Source organism: Diadema setosum, chromosome 8 (assembly GCF_964275005.1).
Source record: "Diadema setosum chromosome 8, eeDiaSeto1, whole genome shotgun sequence".
Taxonomy (NCBI): domain Eukaryota; kingdom Metazoa; phylum Echinodermata; class Echinoidea; order Diadematoida; family Diadematidae; genus Diadema; species Diadema setosum.
In genome coordinates, this window is record NC_092692.1 from 36,669,832 (window position 1) to 36,687,942 (window position 18,111).

The window sequence follows — 18,111 nt, forward strand, 5'->3', positions numbered from 1 at the left end:
TTCCTTCAGCCATAGATAAGGACCAACTATTTATACTGTAAATTAACTGCCCAGATAGTCTTTCCAGACCTTTATGACTGTACCAAACATTGACTGCCTGCTGCAAAGGCATACAGAATCCTCGCCTACGTCTCGATGTACTTCACGGGAAAGGTCGGTTATTGGCTTGTCCAATACTCGCAGAAACGTCATCATTCCTGCAGTCTGGTCGTGAGATTAGCCAGAATGCCTGCGCGTTTCATCAACAACAACCCGCTGAAATTTGTGGAATGGTTGGTGTGTTGTTACTAGCAAAAATGTAAACTAGTCCTTGTGACGATCAGCACTTATGTCTCGTCACTGACAGAAAACAGAGAAGGGTTGGACAGAATCCTCAAAACAATAAAAGTTGATTAGTTCATGACCTGTGGATAAGATTCCAATGCTAAAGTCCATTGTCACTTTCTCTTTACATAGTGCATAGACCAATGTTTCGTAAGATACTGTCTCATATTCCCGTGTGTCAGTTGATGTGCCCGCTTGAATTACCCGGTAAAACAAATTTTACGTTGTGTGAGTACCAACACTAGATACTTCAATCTGTCTAATGGTGATAAGCACAATCAGGGTATGCAATCATGACTTTCTCACTTTAAAAAATTGTAACTTCTAAAAGAATGCACCAACTGACTTAAAAATTCACATGCAGCATGCTAAGACATCAGTAATCACATGTGGTAAGACAATAGCTAATTTCTTCTCATTTACTGTTAATTATTAAAGGTTAATTACCAAAAAGTCCCCCAAAACCCACGTAATGCGTCAAAAAAAGCGTTTTACAACTTACATAAAATCAAGATTTGAGGTCCATATTTTAAGTCTACCCCTATGTGTTTGGTATCAAATTAATGGATTTTTTCCTGGCATTGCTTGCATGCAATAAAAAACAGTGGTTCTTTCAGCTGGAGAAAGTTACAAGGTCTGAAGTCCCATCCTGGTAGGAGTGTAATGCTAGCTTATTTTTGTGACATTGTGACCTTTTAACCCATGCTGTACAGCTATACATGGAGAAACAGCTTATTTTTCTGCTTTTCCTGAAAGTACTGAAGACACACTACAATATGGTGTGCTGTTTGCCAATAAATGTTCAGCCAGTTTTGAGTTTTGAACCATTTTCGAATGCTGAGTAAAATAAGTGCAACCATTTTTCAGTATTTTCAGTGAGGTATATCCTAATTTGACTACTTTAAAGACTCTTTTCCCCATATTGAATATCCTTGTTTTTTTAACCATGAATTGTACATATGTAGAAATATATTGTGTGAAAATTTTAGCAAATTTGAGCAATAGGAACTTATTTTTTTTATATTTTTACAAATTGCTGAGCATAAATAAGTGCGATACATGCCCATGTTATACTGCATGAAGGTCATATGATAAGTGTTCAGTGTTCATATTTCAATGCTTGTTCAATTTCTAAAGATATCATAAGCAAAAACATATTATTTTGGCTTAATATGTCATTGTTTGACTGTCACAGCTTGGATATCAACTCAAGTCATCATAAATCTCACATTCATTCTTCTATCTGTGTTTACAAATATGAGAATTGATCCAAACACTGTGCGCACATTCAAGGTCAAACTGTACAGATAATTTTTTGATGAAAAATATAATATCTTCCAAAGTACCAGCCCTAATTTCATAAAAATTTGTGATAAGGGCCACTATATGTCTGTTACCTATTCCTGAAAGTTTCGCCTCTTCACTCTCTGGCAAAAGTGAAATATGATAAAATATGTAAAAGTAGTTTTATTTGAATTCAAAATAATGCCTACAAAATTGATCATCCATTTCGAGAAGTGAAAATATGAAATTCATTCATATTTTGTGATATGTCATGGCTATGTGCTGGTGGTGAATGAAAGAGATATTTATCAGGAATATCTAACAGCATTATCAGATGAAAAAAACATTCTCCTTTTTTTTTAATGAATTTTTCCAATATATTAGTCATTTCAATGTAATTCGACACCCCTAATTTAAATGCTAATTTATGCGCAGTTTAATGCAAAATTTTGACTCGTTCTTTACATGAAATGAAAATTTGAACACTCAGCTACAACAAACAACAAAAAAAGCATTTTCACCAAGTTTTTTCATTTTTGCCCTGTTACACAATTGCATACCCTGATTGTGCTATTGACCTAATGATCAAAATATGTCTCTTTTCTGATACAGAAATATTCCAAATTCTTAACCTGTGGAAGACTAGTCCTAAGAATACTCGGGCACGTATCTATGGGAAATGTATGCTATGGCAAAATCAGCTCGTCCTCAATGGGTTAATAAACATCAGTTGATACAGCTAGCTGCTTGGACTACAATGGACACTTAACAAACGGTTGTCGCTATTCCATCACATGGTTACAATACAAAATGAAGTATACACAAGAAAGTATTATTACATCACAAAGTCTATTTTTTTCTCTCTTTTAGATACGGGAAAGACACTAGAACATACACTTCTACACTGAATGCTTGTACATCCATATACAAATTTGTATGTCACATACCATGACACAAAGTGATGTATAGTTGTACATGTATGTTCCTTGGGAGCTATATACACGTTTGGTTTAGGGTGACTGTTTTATGTTAATGTCTGCGCCAGCCATACCTGGAGGGCTTCAGAACGCCTTCTAATAGTTGATTTATGCACTGACATAGCGATGCACCCAACATACTGCATAACCCATTGAATCATCTTTTCTTCTGAATTTGGAAGCCCACCCCCCGCCCCCATTATGGCCGACACAAGTTACAGTGTTTCAAAAGTGAATACTGTAAAACCAGAAATTTTCGCTTGCACGAATTTTCACAAATTTCATGAGCCAAGACTATGAAATTAAAATGCACTTAAAGTTATTGTCTACACTAATAGATGCATTGAACGCCAGTGGCAATTCGCAAAAATTTCATGCTGCAAAAAAGGCTATCGGCTCCGATTCACGAAAATTTCATGCCACAAAAATTTCTGGTCTTACAGTCGGTCTTTATAGAGAGCTCTGTTATTCCATACTTTACATGTTCTTTTCAAGCTGGAATGAAAACTGTGTAATGCACACACACACACGCACACACACACACACACACACACACACATTTGTACATTGCTTGCCCTACAGAAAGACATTCACTATGCCGAGTGTTATCATCATCCGCCCCTCTAGTCCACCCCCGGATGACAGTGAATCATCTAGCTGTCACAAACTACAGAGAAACAGAGGACACCTTTTAAACAATTTTAAAAATAGACACTGGGCCCAATGAATGTGGCTGAGCTGCAAAAATCCAATAGAACGACTCGAGGTGGTATACAGGTAAGCCTCTCTGTTCAGTGCTGGGAAAGGGGAACAAATGTGCAGTATCACCACCACCACAACACTTTCAAGTACGTATGTACATGTATGAATTCATACATTTAGAATACTTACTACTTCTTCTACTACTACTACTACCACTCTTGATATACTTCTACTGCTACTACTACTACTACTACATAGTTGTACAGCTTGTACTACTATGGAGTAAGTATAAAATATATAGTGTGCGTTGATTGAGTCTTATATTCAATGTCTTTTTTGCCATATAATAAGCATCAAAATTTCAGTTTATCCCAGAGATTAACTTTTGTATTGAGCAAAGTTATGAAATGAATGTGTGATCAGAGAATATTTGTAAGCAGTCACTTTTATTTCAACTTTGTAATCATCTCGTTTCCCTTTAACAACATTCCACACCTACAAAGTACATTGTATTTTACTTGTATGATACAATGCAAATCACAAGACTCAGGCATAGTACTCAGTAGTTTGTATGACGCATGAGATACCATGTATAAACCCTACTACCTGCTGAAGGGATAATCATATTTCAGTGCATACGGAGTTGGTGCTTTCGCATTTGTTGTTGTTGCTGTGTTTCAGGCAAGACAAAAGTGTCATTTACACAAACGACAGATGAATAAAATTTCATTACCAGTATTTAAAAAATGTGTATAGAACAAAAAGCTTTTAAAGCTATTCACAGGTGGATGTAATGTTGGTGGTTCAGTTATATAAAGTTCATTGGCAAACACAAACACATTATATAAATGGCGGATTGGTCGTCCGAGGGCAGCTGTCAAGTGGGGTTCGGTTTCAATTAGCTGGGTTTTCACACGCGCCCCCATTTAACACCTCGCTGGACAAGCAGCCCAAAGGGAAAGTCTACCCACTCAAGCTAAATCGGACCAGGCAACATCTAGTCTACACCACCCTGCCCCCATCCCCCAATGCACGCCAATGAGGGCAGGAGACACAAGCTGTGGCCTTTCACGGCAATTAGCCCCCTTGATGCAGCTGAGAAGTGCTTTCACCCGAGACGATGTCCTTACGTTTTCTTTCTAGCAGTCATGCCCAACTCATCTTCACAATCACCTGATTACAGCTTTGAGCTATACATGCCATGTAGTGCAGAGTAATCGCAGGAGCAGGGTACACAATACGCCCCATCCAACTTGACGCCAAATATATGACATTTTTTTAATAGCTATGGATGAAAGCCAAACTTTAGTGCACATGGGACTATGAATAATGTTATCACACATTTCTCGGGGGCACAGCTAAGCAGTCTTGCACAAAAACTAGCCCTAATCCGATGAAACCCCTGTTTACATGATGTTTACGTTTCCTACAGCGAAATGATATGGCTTAAAGGACGGAGTGCAGTACATGAAATCTAGCACAGATACAATCCAGCTTTAACAAGGATGGCAATATTATCAGGGTAATGAAAATTTTTTAGTAGCAGGGTGTGGTAAAGTAGTAATGACACACACATGTACCACTTCAAAAATATAGGAACCAAGCAACCCCCCCCCCATTGAATGTGACTATTAAACACAGAAAGAATAACAATGCCCTGTGGTTACGTACAGTTTGCACTATCTACATGTACAGTATACATAGCAGAAAATAAATTTACTCAAATAAGTGAGGAAAGTTTACTCTCGGGCAAGACAAACTAGGTCTTTAGTACAACGTATATCTATACTGTAATGAAAAAAAAAAAAAATTATATCAAAGTGCTAATCATACAGCCAGTCTTCCATCCAAAATTGCAACCGACATTTCATTTAGGAAGGGATAATCTCGGTAACTAACTTGATCACGGTACTTTATGCAAAGAAATAGCAAAGAACCTTCAAGACGAGGACAGGAGAGGATATGAACAATTATTCTGCTAATCTGATTTGAAATCTCAGTGCATTGAAACTCGATGCTAAATTTAGGGCAAGTGGGAGTGAATGCTCAGCACAGCCAGCTGGACAAATGTTCTTTCATACTGTGACACATACACAGCTTGTATGCATTCAATTAAATTTCTCATACCAGTTTCAAAGGGATCGTATAGTTTTGGTTGAGACCTAATTTCAGGTTTCTAACATTTTTTGGCAAGATGATGAGAAACCTCTTATGAAATATGAAGAAGCATGTAATTCCATGAGGAATTCAACATTTATTTGATAAAAATTGGTTTTGAAATGGCTGAGATATCCAAAACAGAGTGATTCTAATAAAGTGTGGGACCCACCTTTTATTACGATTTGTTTTACTCTGTTTTTGGATGTTTCAGTCATTCCAGACCTGATTTTCATCAAATAAACTTTGAATTCCTCTTAAAATGGTATGCTCTGTACTATTTCATAAGTGTTTTCTTGGTATCTCGCAAATAGTTAAAAGCCCAATTCTCATCTCCACCAATACTGCACCATCCCTTTAAAGTCCTGTTATCGATTTGAGAATGTATCAGAGGACTATGTACATGTGGCAAAGTGCTTTTTTCTTTTTATCTTTTTTGAAGTTTCAAGTGACACTGAAGAGCAGAAGTGCCAGACAGTTTATTGAGAGACACAGGTAGTTGTTGATAAGGGTAGAAACCTATTCTGCATGCTTTCTCAGTTTTAAAGGGTATGTACAGTTCTGGTTGAGGTGAGGATTTAGCGTTTAACGTTTTGCGAGATATTCAGAAACCACTCTATGAGATGTCAAAGTGCATGCCATTCTAAGGATATCAAAAGTTTATTTGATGAAAATCGGTTTTGAAATGGCTGAGATATCCAAAAACAAGGTGAAACAAAGAGATCCTAATAAAAGGCATGGCCTGTCGCCTTTTATTATTATCACTTTTGTGGATATCTTGGCCATTTGAAAACCAATTTCATCAAATAAATGTTGGATCCTTCTTAAAATTACATACTCTTTCATATCTCATAAGAGGTTTCTCATTATCTCACTTAAGAATGTTCAAAACATGAATCCCCACCTCAACCAGTACTGTACAGTCCCTTTAAAGGGAAGATAAACCCCAAGACCAATGTGGATTGAGTGAAAGCAGCAACATTAGTAGAACACATCAGTGAAAGTTTGAGGAAAATCGGACAATCGATGCAAAAGTTATGAATTTTTAAAGTTTTGGTGTTGGAACCGCTGGATGAGGAGACTACTAGAGGATATGACGTATGAGTGGACAACAATACAAAGAAAGTATAAAGGAAATTCAACAAAAATTCACTTTTCTAGAATCATGAAAGAGCAATGGACCAACCTCTTTCAGAAAGCAGGGGGAATAATTGCTACCCTTAACATATGTCAATATCAAGTTGATGGAATTTGTTATTTTCATGAAAAATGGATTTTTGTAGAATTTTCTTTATATTTTCTTGGTATTGTTGTCCACTCATACGTCATAACCTCTAGTAGTCTCCTCATCCAGCGGTTCCAACACCAAAACTTTAAAAATTCATAACTTTTGCATCGATTGTCCGATTTTCTTCAAACTTTCACTGATGTGTTCTACTAATGTTGCTGCTTTCACTCAATCCACATTGCTCTTGGGGTTTATCTTCCCTTTAACCATTTTGTGCTAATTTTTTATTTAATACATTGAAAACTCCTGTGTCTAAAAATGTCATTCAATACACACTTCCATGAAAAGCACACTTGAACCAAACTTACATGAATAGCATTCTAACCTGTGCATCATGCCTCCCCCCCCCCCCCAAAAAAAAAAAAATGTGATGCTTAAACAATGTACAGGATGTTGATCAATGTCTTCATAACTGCTACCGGTAGCAGCCATATCATTTTCCAAACTGCACACACCCTCATATGACCCCTGCTAGACGGAAGTGTAGATATTGGTGATAGCCCAGATTAAAAACCTCCCTGGCTTGCAGGAGGATAGCAGACAAGGTTTACCACATCCCCCAACCACACACTATTATCTCCAATGCTTGTACTCCTTGGACAGTGTTTTACCAGTGCAAGCGATACGATGTAATCTTTCATCAAGAACACAAATAATGACATACAATCTATTATACATGTATGCAAACTAGGCTCTTCCTTTATGCATTTCAAAAAAGTTCAAATTTCCTTCACAACCTCTTGCTCAGAGACCATTTATTTTCAATTATAAAATATTCATATTAATTAGAAAGCTTCAGGAGGTTATTTCTTTATATGACTACGTATTCCAGATCTTTTCTTTCCTAAAAGAGGAGGAAAACAATTTTGTACCACCTCATTGATTCCTTCCTTCTTTGTTGTCCTCCTGCACTCACTGCTAACAATATTTTTTTGCAACTGATACAGTTATGATTATATATTTTGATGACACTATAAAGTTGTGACTGTGTCAAACTTGTGCAGTGATTTATATAGTAGATTATCACAGCACTAATGTCGCAGTACATGCCAGTAATATGCATAATATAGGGCCTACATATATTCACACACTTATGAGATTGTACGCAAAATTCAAATAAAAACAGAATTTGAGCTGCCCCCGCCATGAGTAGTCCCATATGAAGGTCTACATGACAGAGAACCAATTAACCTCTCATATTCAGTGAAATAAAAAAAAAAAAAAAAAAAAAAAAAAAAAAAAAAAAAAAAAAAACATGAGTTGGGACTTCATACAGTACCAGTGCCAATAAAGTTTAACATCCACTACAGGAGCTCACAGTTTGAGACTTCTTCTTTGCTATGCTTTATTATACATCACTCTACCCAGCATGGTCAGGATAGGTGTTCATCTTTTATGTTTAACTTTATCTAACTTTAACTTTATGTTTAACTTCGTTTAACTTATGTTTAACTCATACAATGTATATATGTACAATGTCTACAAACTTTTTAAAATCTTTACACAACTAATCATAAAACTTGCAGACTCCTACAAAGTTTGGATATCATGATCCTGTAGCAAAAAACATAACAATTCTCATAAGCCCCAATACCTGTGTGTGTGTGTGTGTGTGTGTGTGTGTGTGTGTGTGTGTGCGTACTGGCTGCTTTCTGGAGGAGTGGACTGACTGTGCTGTTGCTACCTTGACCCGCAAACATGTGTGAATACCGGTGGTGCAACATTGAACAGCCCTGCCATGTCACGTTTCGCAAACACATTGTCAGAACTTCTCCCTATTTTAGCCTTTTATAAGTTAACTCGCCCCACCCCCCACCCAAAAAAAAAAAAAAAAAAAAAAAAAAAAAAAAGTGGTAGGAAGGTGAAAAGGAAGCCAGGCCGAACTGGTAGACAGGTAAAGTAGGTGCCCCAAAGACTGAAGCCACTCCCATTCCGACACAGATACCCAATGTGTACAAGGTCTCTCCGCTACTGTCATGCAAATCGAGGCATTCCAAATGACTACGGCAAAGAAAGAAGGGGAAAAAATGCATCTCACCCAAATGTCGCTTGACTGTCAAAAAAAGTTTCCCCTCTCCCCACCCCCACCCCTCTTTCTTCCTTTTGTGGGGATGGAGAGACCAGACTGGGCAGGTGGGGGATTATTACAGACTTCTTGATACCATTTGTACCAGAAATGGCTCAGTGGTGATGTATTACAGTAGCTAGCTGAATGGCATGTATTGTAAAGGTTGTTTTGACATCTAAACTTGGAAGTTTGGAATACAATGGTATATTAGGCACTCCATTAGGGGTGATCTGGAGCTCTCTGTGCCTGCAGCAACTGACGCCTACACATGCATTCAGTCACTGGTTGGTACTGGGGAGAACTTTTCTAAGAGGAGATAGGCACAAATTATACCTGATGGTACATGTAATGCCACAGTAAAATTGCCTGAGACATGCATGGATCAAGGGATTTTGATTCTCTCAAGCAACTCAGTTTAAAATGATGGCGACCTTTTGAAACACAAGCATAATTCAATGCTCATTTCATTCACCACAACATAGGGAACTGACAAGCCGAATGTATATAATATTGTTCCTATACATTTCCGAGTCACTTTAGCACGTATTATACCTACATTGTAACTAATAAACAAACAAAAACCAGTCCATCAAAATTTTAGTCAGTAGGTCATTTTTTATAAAGGCATAAGAGAGCTACAAGGCCTCCAACTTTCGACAATGCTGCAGCTAGTGTTTAGATCAGAGTAGCATAATAAAAAAAAAAAAGCTACAACTGTACATGTTTATGCAGTTCCTCTTTCAAATATGGATACCCTGGACAGGCAGGTGGTAAAGCAACAATGTCCAGGACCAATCCAGGTAGCACACCCAATATAATATATTCTGGACAAGGTGTTCTCTACTAGGAGATTATCGAGTCTGTTAAATACAAAAATGTATCGAAAGTTATCCAAGTGGCCACTTGGCCACACAATGCAAGGTACCTCCTTTAACAGCCCTACGCAAGTGTTTTGGTGGAGTGTTTTGGAGGATGCATTTGGTCAAAGAGTTTCAAAGACAGTCCCACAATGGTCAAAAGAGGAATTTTACATGTGTGTGTGTGCGTGCATGAATCTGCTGCATTCTATCTGTTAAGTGACATGAGCAATTACCCTCCTCCCCCCCCCCCCTTTCCCTCTGCCATCTACAGTGGTATCACAATAGATAGTTGTGCTTTGCATAACAGACACCATTGTTCATCAGCAAGCTAGTACCTTGAGCATTTGTTTGCATTCTAGCTGCAGGCATTTTACGAGTTTTTTTTTTTTTTTTTCTTGTTTCATACAGCTTATGTAGAAACACGCACACACACACGAAAAAAAAAAAAACCCCAAATTCAAATTGCTTGTTCCATTAGGCATTGGTTCATCAAAGAATCTTTTGAATCACACGCAGGTAATCAGTGATACCCTTTTCAGATCAGGAGCCCAGAACACTGCATGACAGTCCTGCAAAATATACCCATTTCACTTTCAGCTTCCAAAAGAAATAGATTTTGTCTCATTACTTATTCTTGGCCTGAGGTGAAGCCACAAGAATGGAGTTAATTTTAAATGCTAAAGCAAAGCTTTGATTCCTAAATCAAGGGAAGGTGAGTACGCACATTTTTCATTGGTTTTCTTTTGACCAGTTTTACAACCTTTTAAAATGCAATACGGACCAAACACTTTTTCACAAAAGCTATAAAAGTTAATCCAAACAAGCTGATGTTTCTATTACTAGAGAAACACTTAACCTCAATCCATATAATGCCCCCCAACTACTACTATTTTGCAGTTCTAAGCTTTTGCTACTGTACATCCATCCAATACACAGTTCTAATTACTCTGGACTACTTCTTAACATATACACATGACACTACAATGTACACATGTACATGCTTTTAATGGGTATTACAAAGAAGTGTTCATCCAACCCACTGATCTGTTCAGTTTTTTCCTGTGACAGTTTGTACTCAACCCACATACACACTATAAACCCTACTGTATATCAATTTTCAGGCCATAATAGTAATACATGTCCTGAATGTGATCATCAGCTACTATATGTATCTAGGCCCAAATTTAAATTACTACATGTATTTTGAGAACTGTGAATATGGGTGGAAAATATTCATCTCTAATTTAATATTTTCTGTGAAATAATTCAATGTATTTTTGTCTCCTGGTTTCAAATAACGAATAGTTTCTAGACAGATAAAAACCTCACTTTCCATTCTGAGCTTCAACATCCTTAATATTCTGGGTGTGGAACGACAGCAGAAGCCTTTGATATTGATCACTTTCCCGGTCGCCTTCAGATGATATGGCTCACTAGTTGCCACACACTTTCACACAGCCATAAGGCTATACGACAAACAGCGCTCTTTTCCCCATAATTCAACACACAGATTTCAAAGTAAATTATACATTCATCATGCATAGTGTGAAATGAGCATAGCAATGCTGTGAATAATAGATGTTCCCCAGTTACTGGCATGGTATTAACACATACTATCTATTTTAATAAACAAAGCTGTCATTAGCCATCACATAAAGACAGCTAAGATATGGATATCAATAATGCTATGTCTCACCCGACAGGTCTCAAAGGAAACCCTTGGGCAAGTGTGGACACCATCACGGGAATCTCTGGTGATATGAAGTCTGCATGTATTTATGACAATATAACACCTAGATCTCAGCATTATGACTGATTATTGGCATTCCACACCATGAGGATTTATGACCAGCTTCTTAACTTTCAAATACATGTACAATGTACACCTGGATGGCAGCTGCATACAGTGTATAAAAGCAACTCTGAAGAGCCACCTTTCATCTCACACTTACATATAATATAGAAGTCCATTGGATTGCCATGAGCTTCAAAATTTCATACTATATTCATCGACAATTGTTTTCATCTGTTTTCATCAAATCGGTGTTCTTGAAAGAATAATGTACAGACAATCAGATCATTGTGTATTCTAGATACCCTCAACCAAAAAGTTCTAAATATCAAGACACTTTTTGGTAATTTCATTTCTGTTATCACCCTCAACTTCTATGATCACTGATCAGTTTCCTCACCCTTCTGTAATAAATGCGTAATTTAACCTCAATCTACAATACCTTGTATACTGTATCTAGCGTACAATTGTAACTGTAATAGTTCTAGTGCATGGGTTTAACAAGCACTATTCAAGGGTTTAGAATCCCTCGAATAATAATCACTTGCATTAACACACATTCCGGATGCATTCACATACAATGCAAGAAGAGGATATCTTACAGGAAATATCTGTTATTACCACTGACAAAGTGTTTGTATAAATACCAATGGTACATTGAGAAAAAATGGTCCTCACAGGGTTAACGAAATTCAACTACTGAATGCAGGTCACTTCCTTCTTGTGTGATTAAGACGTATCATCTCATTTGACTTTACAGCACTGATCATGAAGGGGATGCAATGCAGTACGAGGTGGAACTCTCCAGTCAGACGGCATTAATTAAATCCCTGCGTGTACAAATATCTGTGCAATGCCTCAATGATGTAACAACCAGATCCATGTTCGAGTGTGTGGCTGCAGTGCAGTGCAGTTCAGCTCGACCATGGAGCTACCATGGCTCGACAGTGCATACAAGCTTCATGACACCCACCTACATCGTGTATCATGGCAACTCTCAACTGAGAGGAAGAAGAAATGAAGGTCAAGTCTTTGTCTTGGGGGTCCAAGAAATTACTTCTCATCTCTTTGGCATGCAAATGAATCTCAGGTATCTGTGCATGCAATACCAAGGTCACATGGCTAGACGGGCTATTTCAGGATTCCCATTTGAAGAACAGAACACAATGTGACGTAATGACAAGCAGACTGTCTGGACCATGTGTGTACTTGCTTCATCTCACTCAAATGCATAATACAAAATTTTGTATACAATATGATTCATTGCTATGATTCATGTGCTTTGATTTTGTATTTCTCAATCAAGGTAATCTTTACGAACTTCAATATAGGCCCTACTCTATGCCATTGCAAGAGTATTACAACCTGTGTTCAGGTCATTCCTCTCCATTTTCACCACCACAGTAGATTCCTTCTTTCCACCAGACGCCATGACGACCTTTCACCCATGTGTGCATTCCCTCTTTAAAAGGGGGTGGGGGAGTATAAACAGCCACAAAACACGTACAATGCCTTTGGTAATTCTGCATTCCAGTCCGATTCAGCCCAAAATCAGCGTCCTGTAACTTGAGGCAGGAGTTATGCCCTCCCAGTCAGCCCAGTGATGTGAGTCACATAGTCTCCACCAAAGCTAAATGAGCATTAGTGTACGTGACCCACAAGGATTTGCCCTTTTATAAACAAAACCACTTTATGGTTATATAGGCAGTGAACAGTTGGAAATAACAATATTCCTTGGGAGAAAAAAAAAATAATGCATTGATGAGAATGGAAGAGACATCTGTTTGCACATATTTTGGCTGCCTTTCAGTTGTTGGAGAAAAGCAATATCATTGGTCAAAAGTTTTGAACTAAGCATCCATCTTCCAATTTGGAATGAGTACATGTGTACAATCAATTCCAATTCCCTTTGGCTACTTGTCTGGTTTACACAATTTGTTCTTTTTTTACAAGATTGATAGCACCAGCTGCAAATGTGTACCCTCATAGGAAGGACTTCAATAACCATGATATATCTTGCATAAACATATCAATTGCTACAACTGAACTGATTCCTCATTTCTTACACAAGATAAAAAAAAAAATGCAGTTTCATGTTCAAACCATGGGGGGGGGGGAGAACCTGTGAGATAGCAATAAATGATAGTTCAAGAACATTAGCAAGAAAAATTATATTGACAATATTAACAATAATATACAGAGTAATAACAGTAAATATGATAGACTTAAAATAGTCACCTTGCAAAATTATCAAGATCATATCAAAATATGGATGCATACAAATCTGACTAACACTGTATAAATGAAGCTTTCGGATTTCATGCCAACTACAATGTATATCACACACACCATGGACTTTGATTCTACTGAGAATAGAATTGCACTGCACATTCACTCCGACGGAGAATGTTAACGGACATATAAAGTAAACAAAGGGGGCTGCGCTTGAGACTAAATATAGGACACGGTCTACAGTATGAATAGGACACAGTCTACAGTCTGAATTGATAGCAGTCGAGAACAGACATGTACACATGTATACATGTATAAATTTTTAGACACTGACACTGCACTGCTATGTACAAAATTTGTACTTGAAGACAAGCTCTTTCCGTAACAGGCAGTCAAGCAAAATGAACTCCTTGTTTCTTTTACCCTAACAAAAACATCAACTACAAAATTAATAATGTACACATGTAGGCACCTATCATTACAGAAGTTTCCTTGAGATTCTACAGGATAGTTTTGTACACACTCCAGAAACCAGGCATATACATGTATGCTTTGCAGAGACTGGCACTCTGAAACCACTTGCATTGCATGAACGATTAAATAATACAGAATTTGGCTGTTTCTCCCCAATATTCTTGCAAATAGAGACTTTGCTGTCCATTACAAGGCTTTCAGATATTGAAAGTTGTTTTTTTTTTTTTTGTTGTTGTTATAATACATTTTATTCAAGATTACCATTACATATCATAACAAAATACTTTGAACAGCACTGGTTCTAACAAACTTGGCAGTCCAGTAGTGGGCCTTAGTCCCAGCTATGTACAAACAAAACAACAACAACAACAACAACAACAATATGTGAAATCAATCACACCCTGCACTGGTCATTATAGTTTGTAGACCTCCTACAACCTTGTAGGTGGTTACAAATAAAACTCTTACCATGCGTTCTATAATTTCCAACCTAGTAAAGGGGGGTTTCTTGCTGAGTGGCTAGTGTTTGGAAATGTGGCAAGTTTACGTAAACAGTTGCAGTCAAATTCATGAACAGTTGCAATCAAATTCCCAAACAGTTTTCATTGTCATAACTTTTTTTTTTTCCACAGTGAACTTTTGGACATTGAACAGTGCTCTCTTCTACACTCGTCATCTCAGTGTTTGGCATTTTAAGCAGTGCAGCATCGATGCAGCACATACCATAAAGTCCACCACATATCTACCCACACACAAGAAAAAAAGGCAGGCAAATGATGCCAACTTGTGGTTTAGCCCCAGGTGATTACATACGTAGAAGATCTAATGTTTATAGTAGGCCTACATGGAGTAGAGACAGTCAGCATAATACGTGCATTTACAGTTCTTGCATCGCACAGCGTGATGGGACGGAATTCTAGAACGCTAGCACAGCGCTAATTGGAATGCATTGTAAACTCTTATCAATTTCACACTCGAGCTCATCAAAGTATACTCGTACAAAGTGCATCAATGTCAAATCACTTTCTTACCTTTCAAATACAATAAAATTGTCTGAAAATGAGTATTGGTATGCAAAACTTGATAAATCTCCACTGAAAATGAGTTGCATGCGTGATTTACATATACGTCGCACAACCGATTGCCCTCTGTGCCGCCGTGTGAGCTCACCTCTCGCATGGCCGGCCGAATGTGAATTGATGAGAGTTTATACTGTATTCCAATTGTCACTGTGCTAGCATGCACAGGAAAACCGCGCATGCGCAATTCGCTACTGCCCTCGCTCGTGTTAGCATGATGTCGTTTTTCATTCATGAATTGGGAGCTACACCGAAGCTGCATCATCATTGGCTCTTTACCCCCGTCATTTATATATTTTCCCACAACGTTAGTTATGACATATGTGTGCGACTATTTCCAGCGCGATTGGCCGAACAGTTTGATACCAAACTCAGCATTTTTACATCAAGTCTTCGATTTTTTGGCAAAATATTTTCCTCCTTTGGTGTAACCATGTATTCAGCGAAGCTATCGTTGTGTTTGAGATTTGATGTCATGTTTTTACATGATTTTTAAGGTATGAATTTGTGAAGTAGTTCGATGTGTTCGTTGGTGTGTGTGTATCGATACATGCAATTTGTATGGTAGCGACATGTACGGGTGTGGAGCGACACACATAAGAAGCTCAACACCACGATGCAAATTGGTAGACGCCATATTGTGTGGTTTGTGTAGCGTTGTGTACTGATGGGAGCTCTTCAGTCGAGCTCGCCACCATAGCTGTTGGGCGTTACATAACACGATGGCAAGCACGCATGTTGACTGCAGCGCATTGTGTACACTACACCGATCCACGGAGTAGTGAATCTCGCACACCACGCAGTGCGGTGAAGCGGACGGCCGGGCGATCAACCAGTCAGTGGCCCGGCTATCTTTCTATTGCTGTCTATATGGGGAATTGTCTGCATACTATGTATCCCGACCCTACTCAAATTCCATCCCATCATGCCTTGCAACGCAAGAACCGTAAATGCATGTGTTGTAGTAACCAAAGATGGTAGCACTACAGCACCCACACCAACGTTTGACCTCCCATGCCAGGGTGCAACTGTGTGCAAAACTAAAAAAGTGTAAGTTTCTATAGATTCTATGTAGCAGGCAATCAAAATTTTGGACGGCATTGTGGTCGAATTATGGGCTGCTTGCATTATTGGCTGCCTTTGCCATAAGGAGAAGAAAAAGATTTCATTGTTGAAAATATTCTGAAAAAAATCATAATGAATGAAGGTTATAAATGTTGTATCCTACAAGTTTCTAAATGGATGGGCACATGATGGGATTGGGTGTCTACATTCCACCTGTTCAGCGGGTATTCACACTACATAAATTTCAGTTGAGACACAATCATAATGTCAGGTAAAATTTTCCCCAATAATGTGTCATTTTCAAGGCATAGTCTAGATACTTACATAGATGAGACTAGAGTAGTATCTGTCCTTGAGATTATGCAAGACTGATGCCTCATTCAGACAGGTCAGGTCAGCCATATCCTCAACTTTGGAGAACTTGGGTGGGTTCATCCTTTGGATGTCATCTTTGTTGATTGTCCGCCTCTTGTTCGTATCTGCTACCTCCACCACGACACTGTCGCCCTTCTCTTCTTTGATGCTCGCAGCCACGAATCCGTTTGCTTCGTCTGGAATCCATACCAGTTTCTTCGATGACCAGGCGGCATGGGAAGCAGGGTCGTTGATCTTATTCTTGTCAACAGAGAGGTATTTCAAGTCTGAGTCCGCCATGTTGAGTCACAACTTGCGGCGTTTCTGAATTCGGTAATACTGTCAACGTGCTGCAGTACAGAGCCCTGCTAGACACTGGTGCACTTCCTGAATCCCACCAATTTGCAAAGGCGGTGAAGGAGTAATTGTGCGAGTATTTGGATGGCAGAAATGTCGAGCCGTATGCCCCGACATACAATTTTCACTCCCCAACCTTGTCCGAAAGTAAATGTCGAGAATTAATATCCCTTCAAAATCACAGGTGTGGATAATTTAGGTCCAAGTACTCCATGTGTGATCAGGATAGGCTGATAATACGTACGTACGTTGAGCCAAGGCAGGCGGCGGCGCAACTGTGGTGAGTTAATCCACGAGCGGTACAGCCGTAGCATAAACCAAATAGGCGGAACGGTGATAGTGCTAGTGCAATAGAGTTTCAGTGCATGTAACCGCGTCCGCGGTCCCGTTGAGGAGATGGCTAGCGCCAGCTAACGGTACCGTGAGATGACGGCGCAGCGAGATGCGTACGCGCGCCTGTATGTATAGTAAACCATGCACGACCTCGCCTACGCACAGAAGAGTTCTGTGCGCCTACGTAGGTAGAGCGAAAAAAAAAAAAAAAAAAATACGCACAGCTACTTTATTGCATGCAGAAGCTCCGCCCATGCGGACGCGTGCGAGTAATCGCCTTTTTTTTTTTCTTTTTTTTTTCGGCGCAATAATGTGGAAGCCACAAACACTCCACGCAAGGGTACTGTACACTCATCCACACATTGATCGAAATAGTCACGTGATCTCAACAACACCCGGGCTTCGAAAAAGGACACTCCCCACTCCACCCAAGGAGCTTCATGCTCCACCTCATCACTTTCTTTTTCTACCCTGCTTGAGTTTCAGAGAGGGGGAAAGGCGATCCCTTTGAGAAATCGATGTTGAGAGTTGCAGTTGATTTAAAAATCACTCCAAACTCAAAGTCTAATAATATTAGTTATTTTTTCGACGAGAAAAGTCAATGCATAACTGAATAATTGTTAGCCGGAGCTAGTTGAGAGGCATTGTAAACAAGAAGGACAAAATACTTCTTTTTTTTTTAACTTAAAAAAAAAAAAACCGCTTTCGAGCTATTCTTTTTTTTTTTCAGGTCGAAGCTGAAGATGGCCCACATTCTGATAATTA

At 38.7% G+C, this 18,111-nt stretch overlaps 1 protein-coding gene across 1 annotated transcript in view; it reads right to left on the reverse strand.

Annotated features, from left to right (window-relative positions):
* Window positions 1-17,285, reverse strand: part of LOC140231401 (uncharacterized) — a 166,191-nt gene extending 148,906 nt beyond the window's left edge. The window contains exon 1 of the mRNA XM_072311526.1: window positions 16,627-17,285. Within this exon, the coding sequence (XP_072167627.1) occupies window positions 16,627-16,956 (330 nt within the window). The 5' untranslated portion in view covers window positions 16,957-17,285. The remainder of the gene's footprint in view (window positions 1-16,626) is intronic.
* Between the last annotated feature and the right edge of the window lie 826 nt (window positions 17,286-18,111).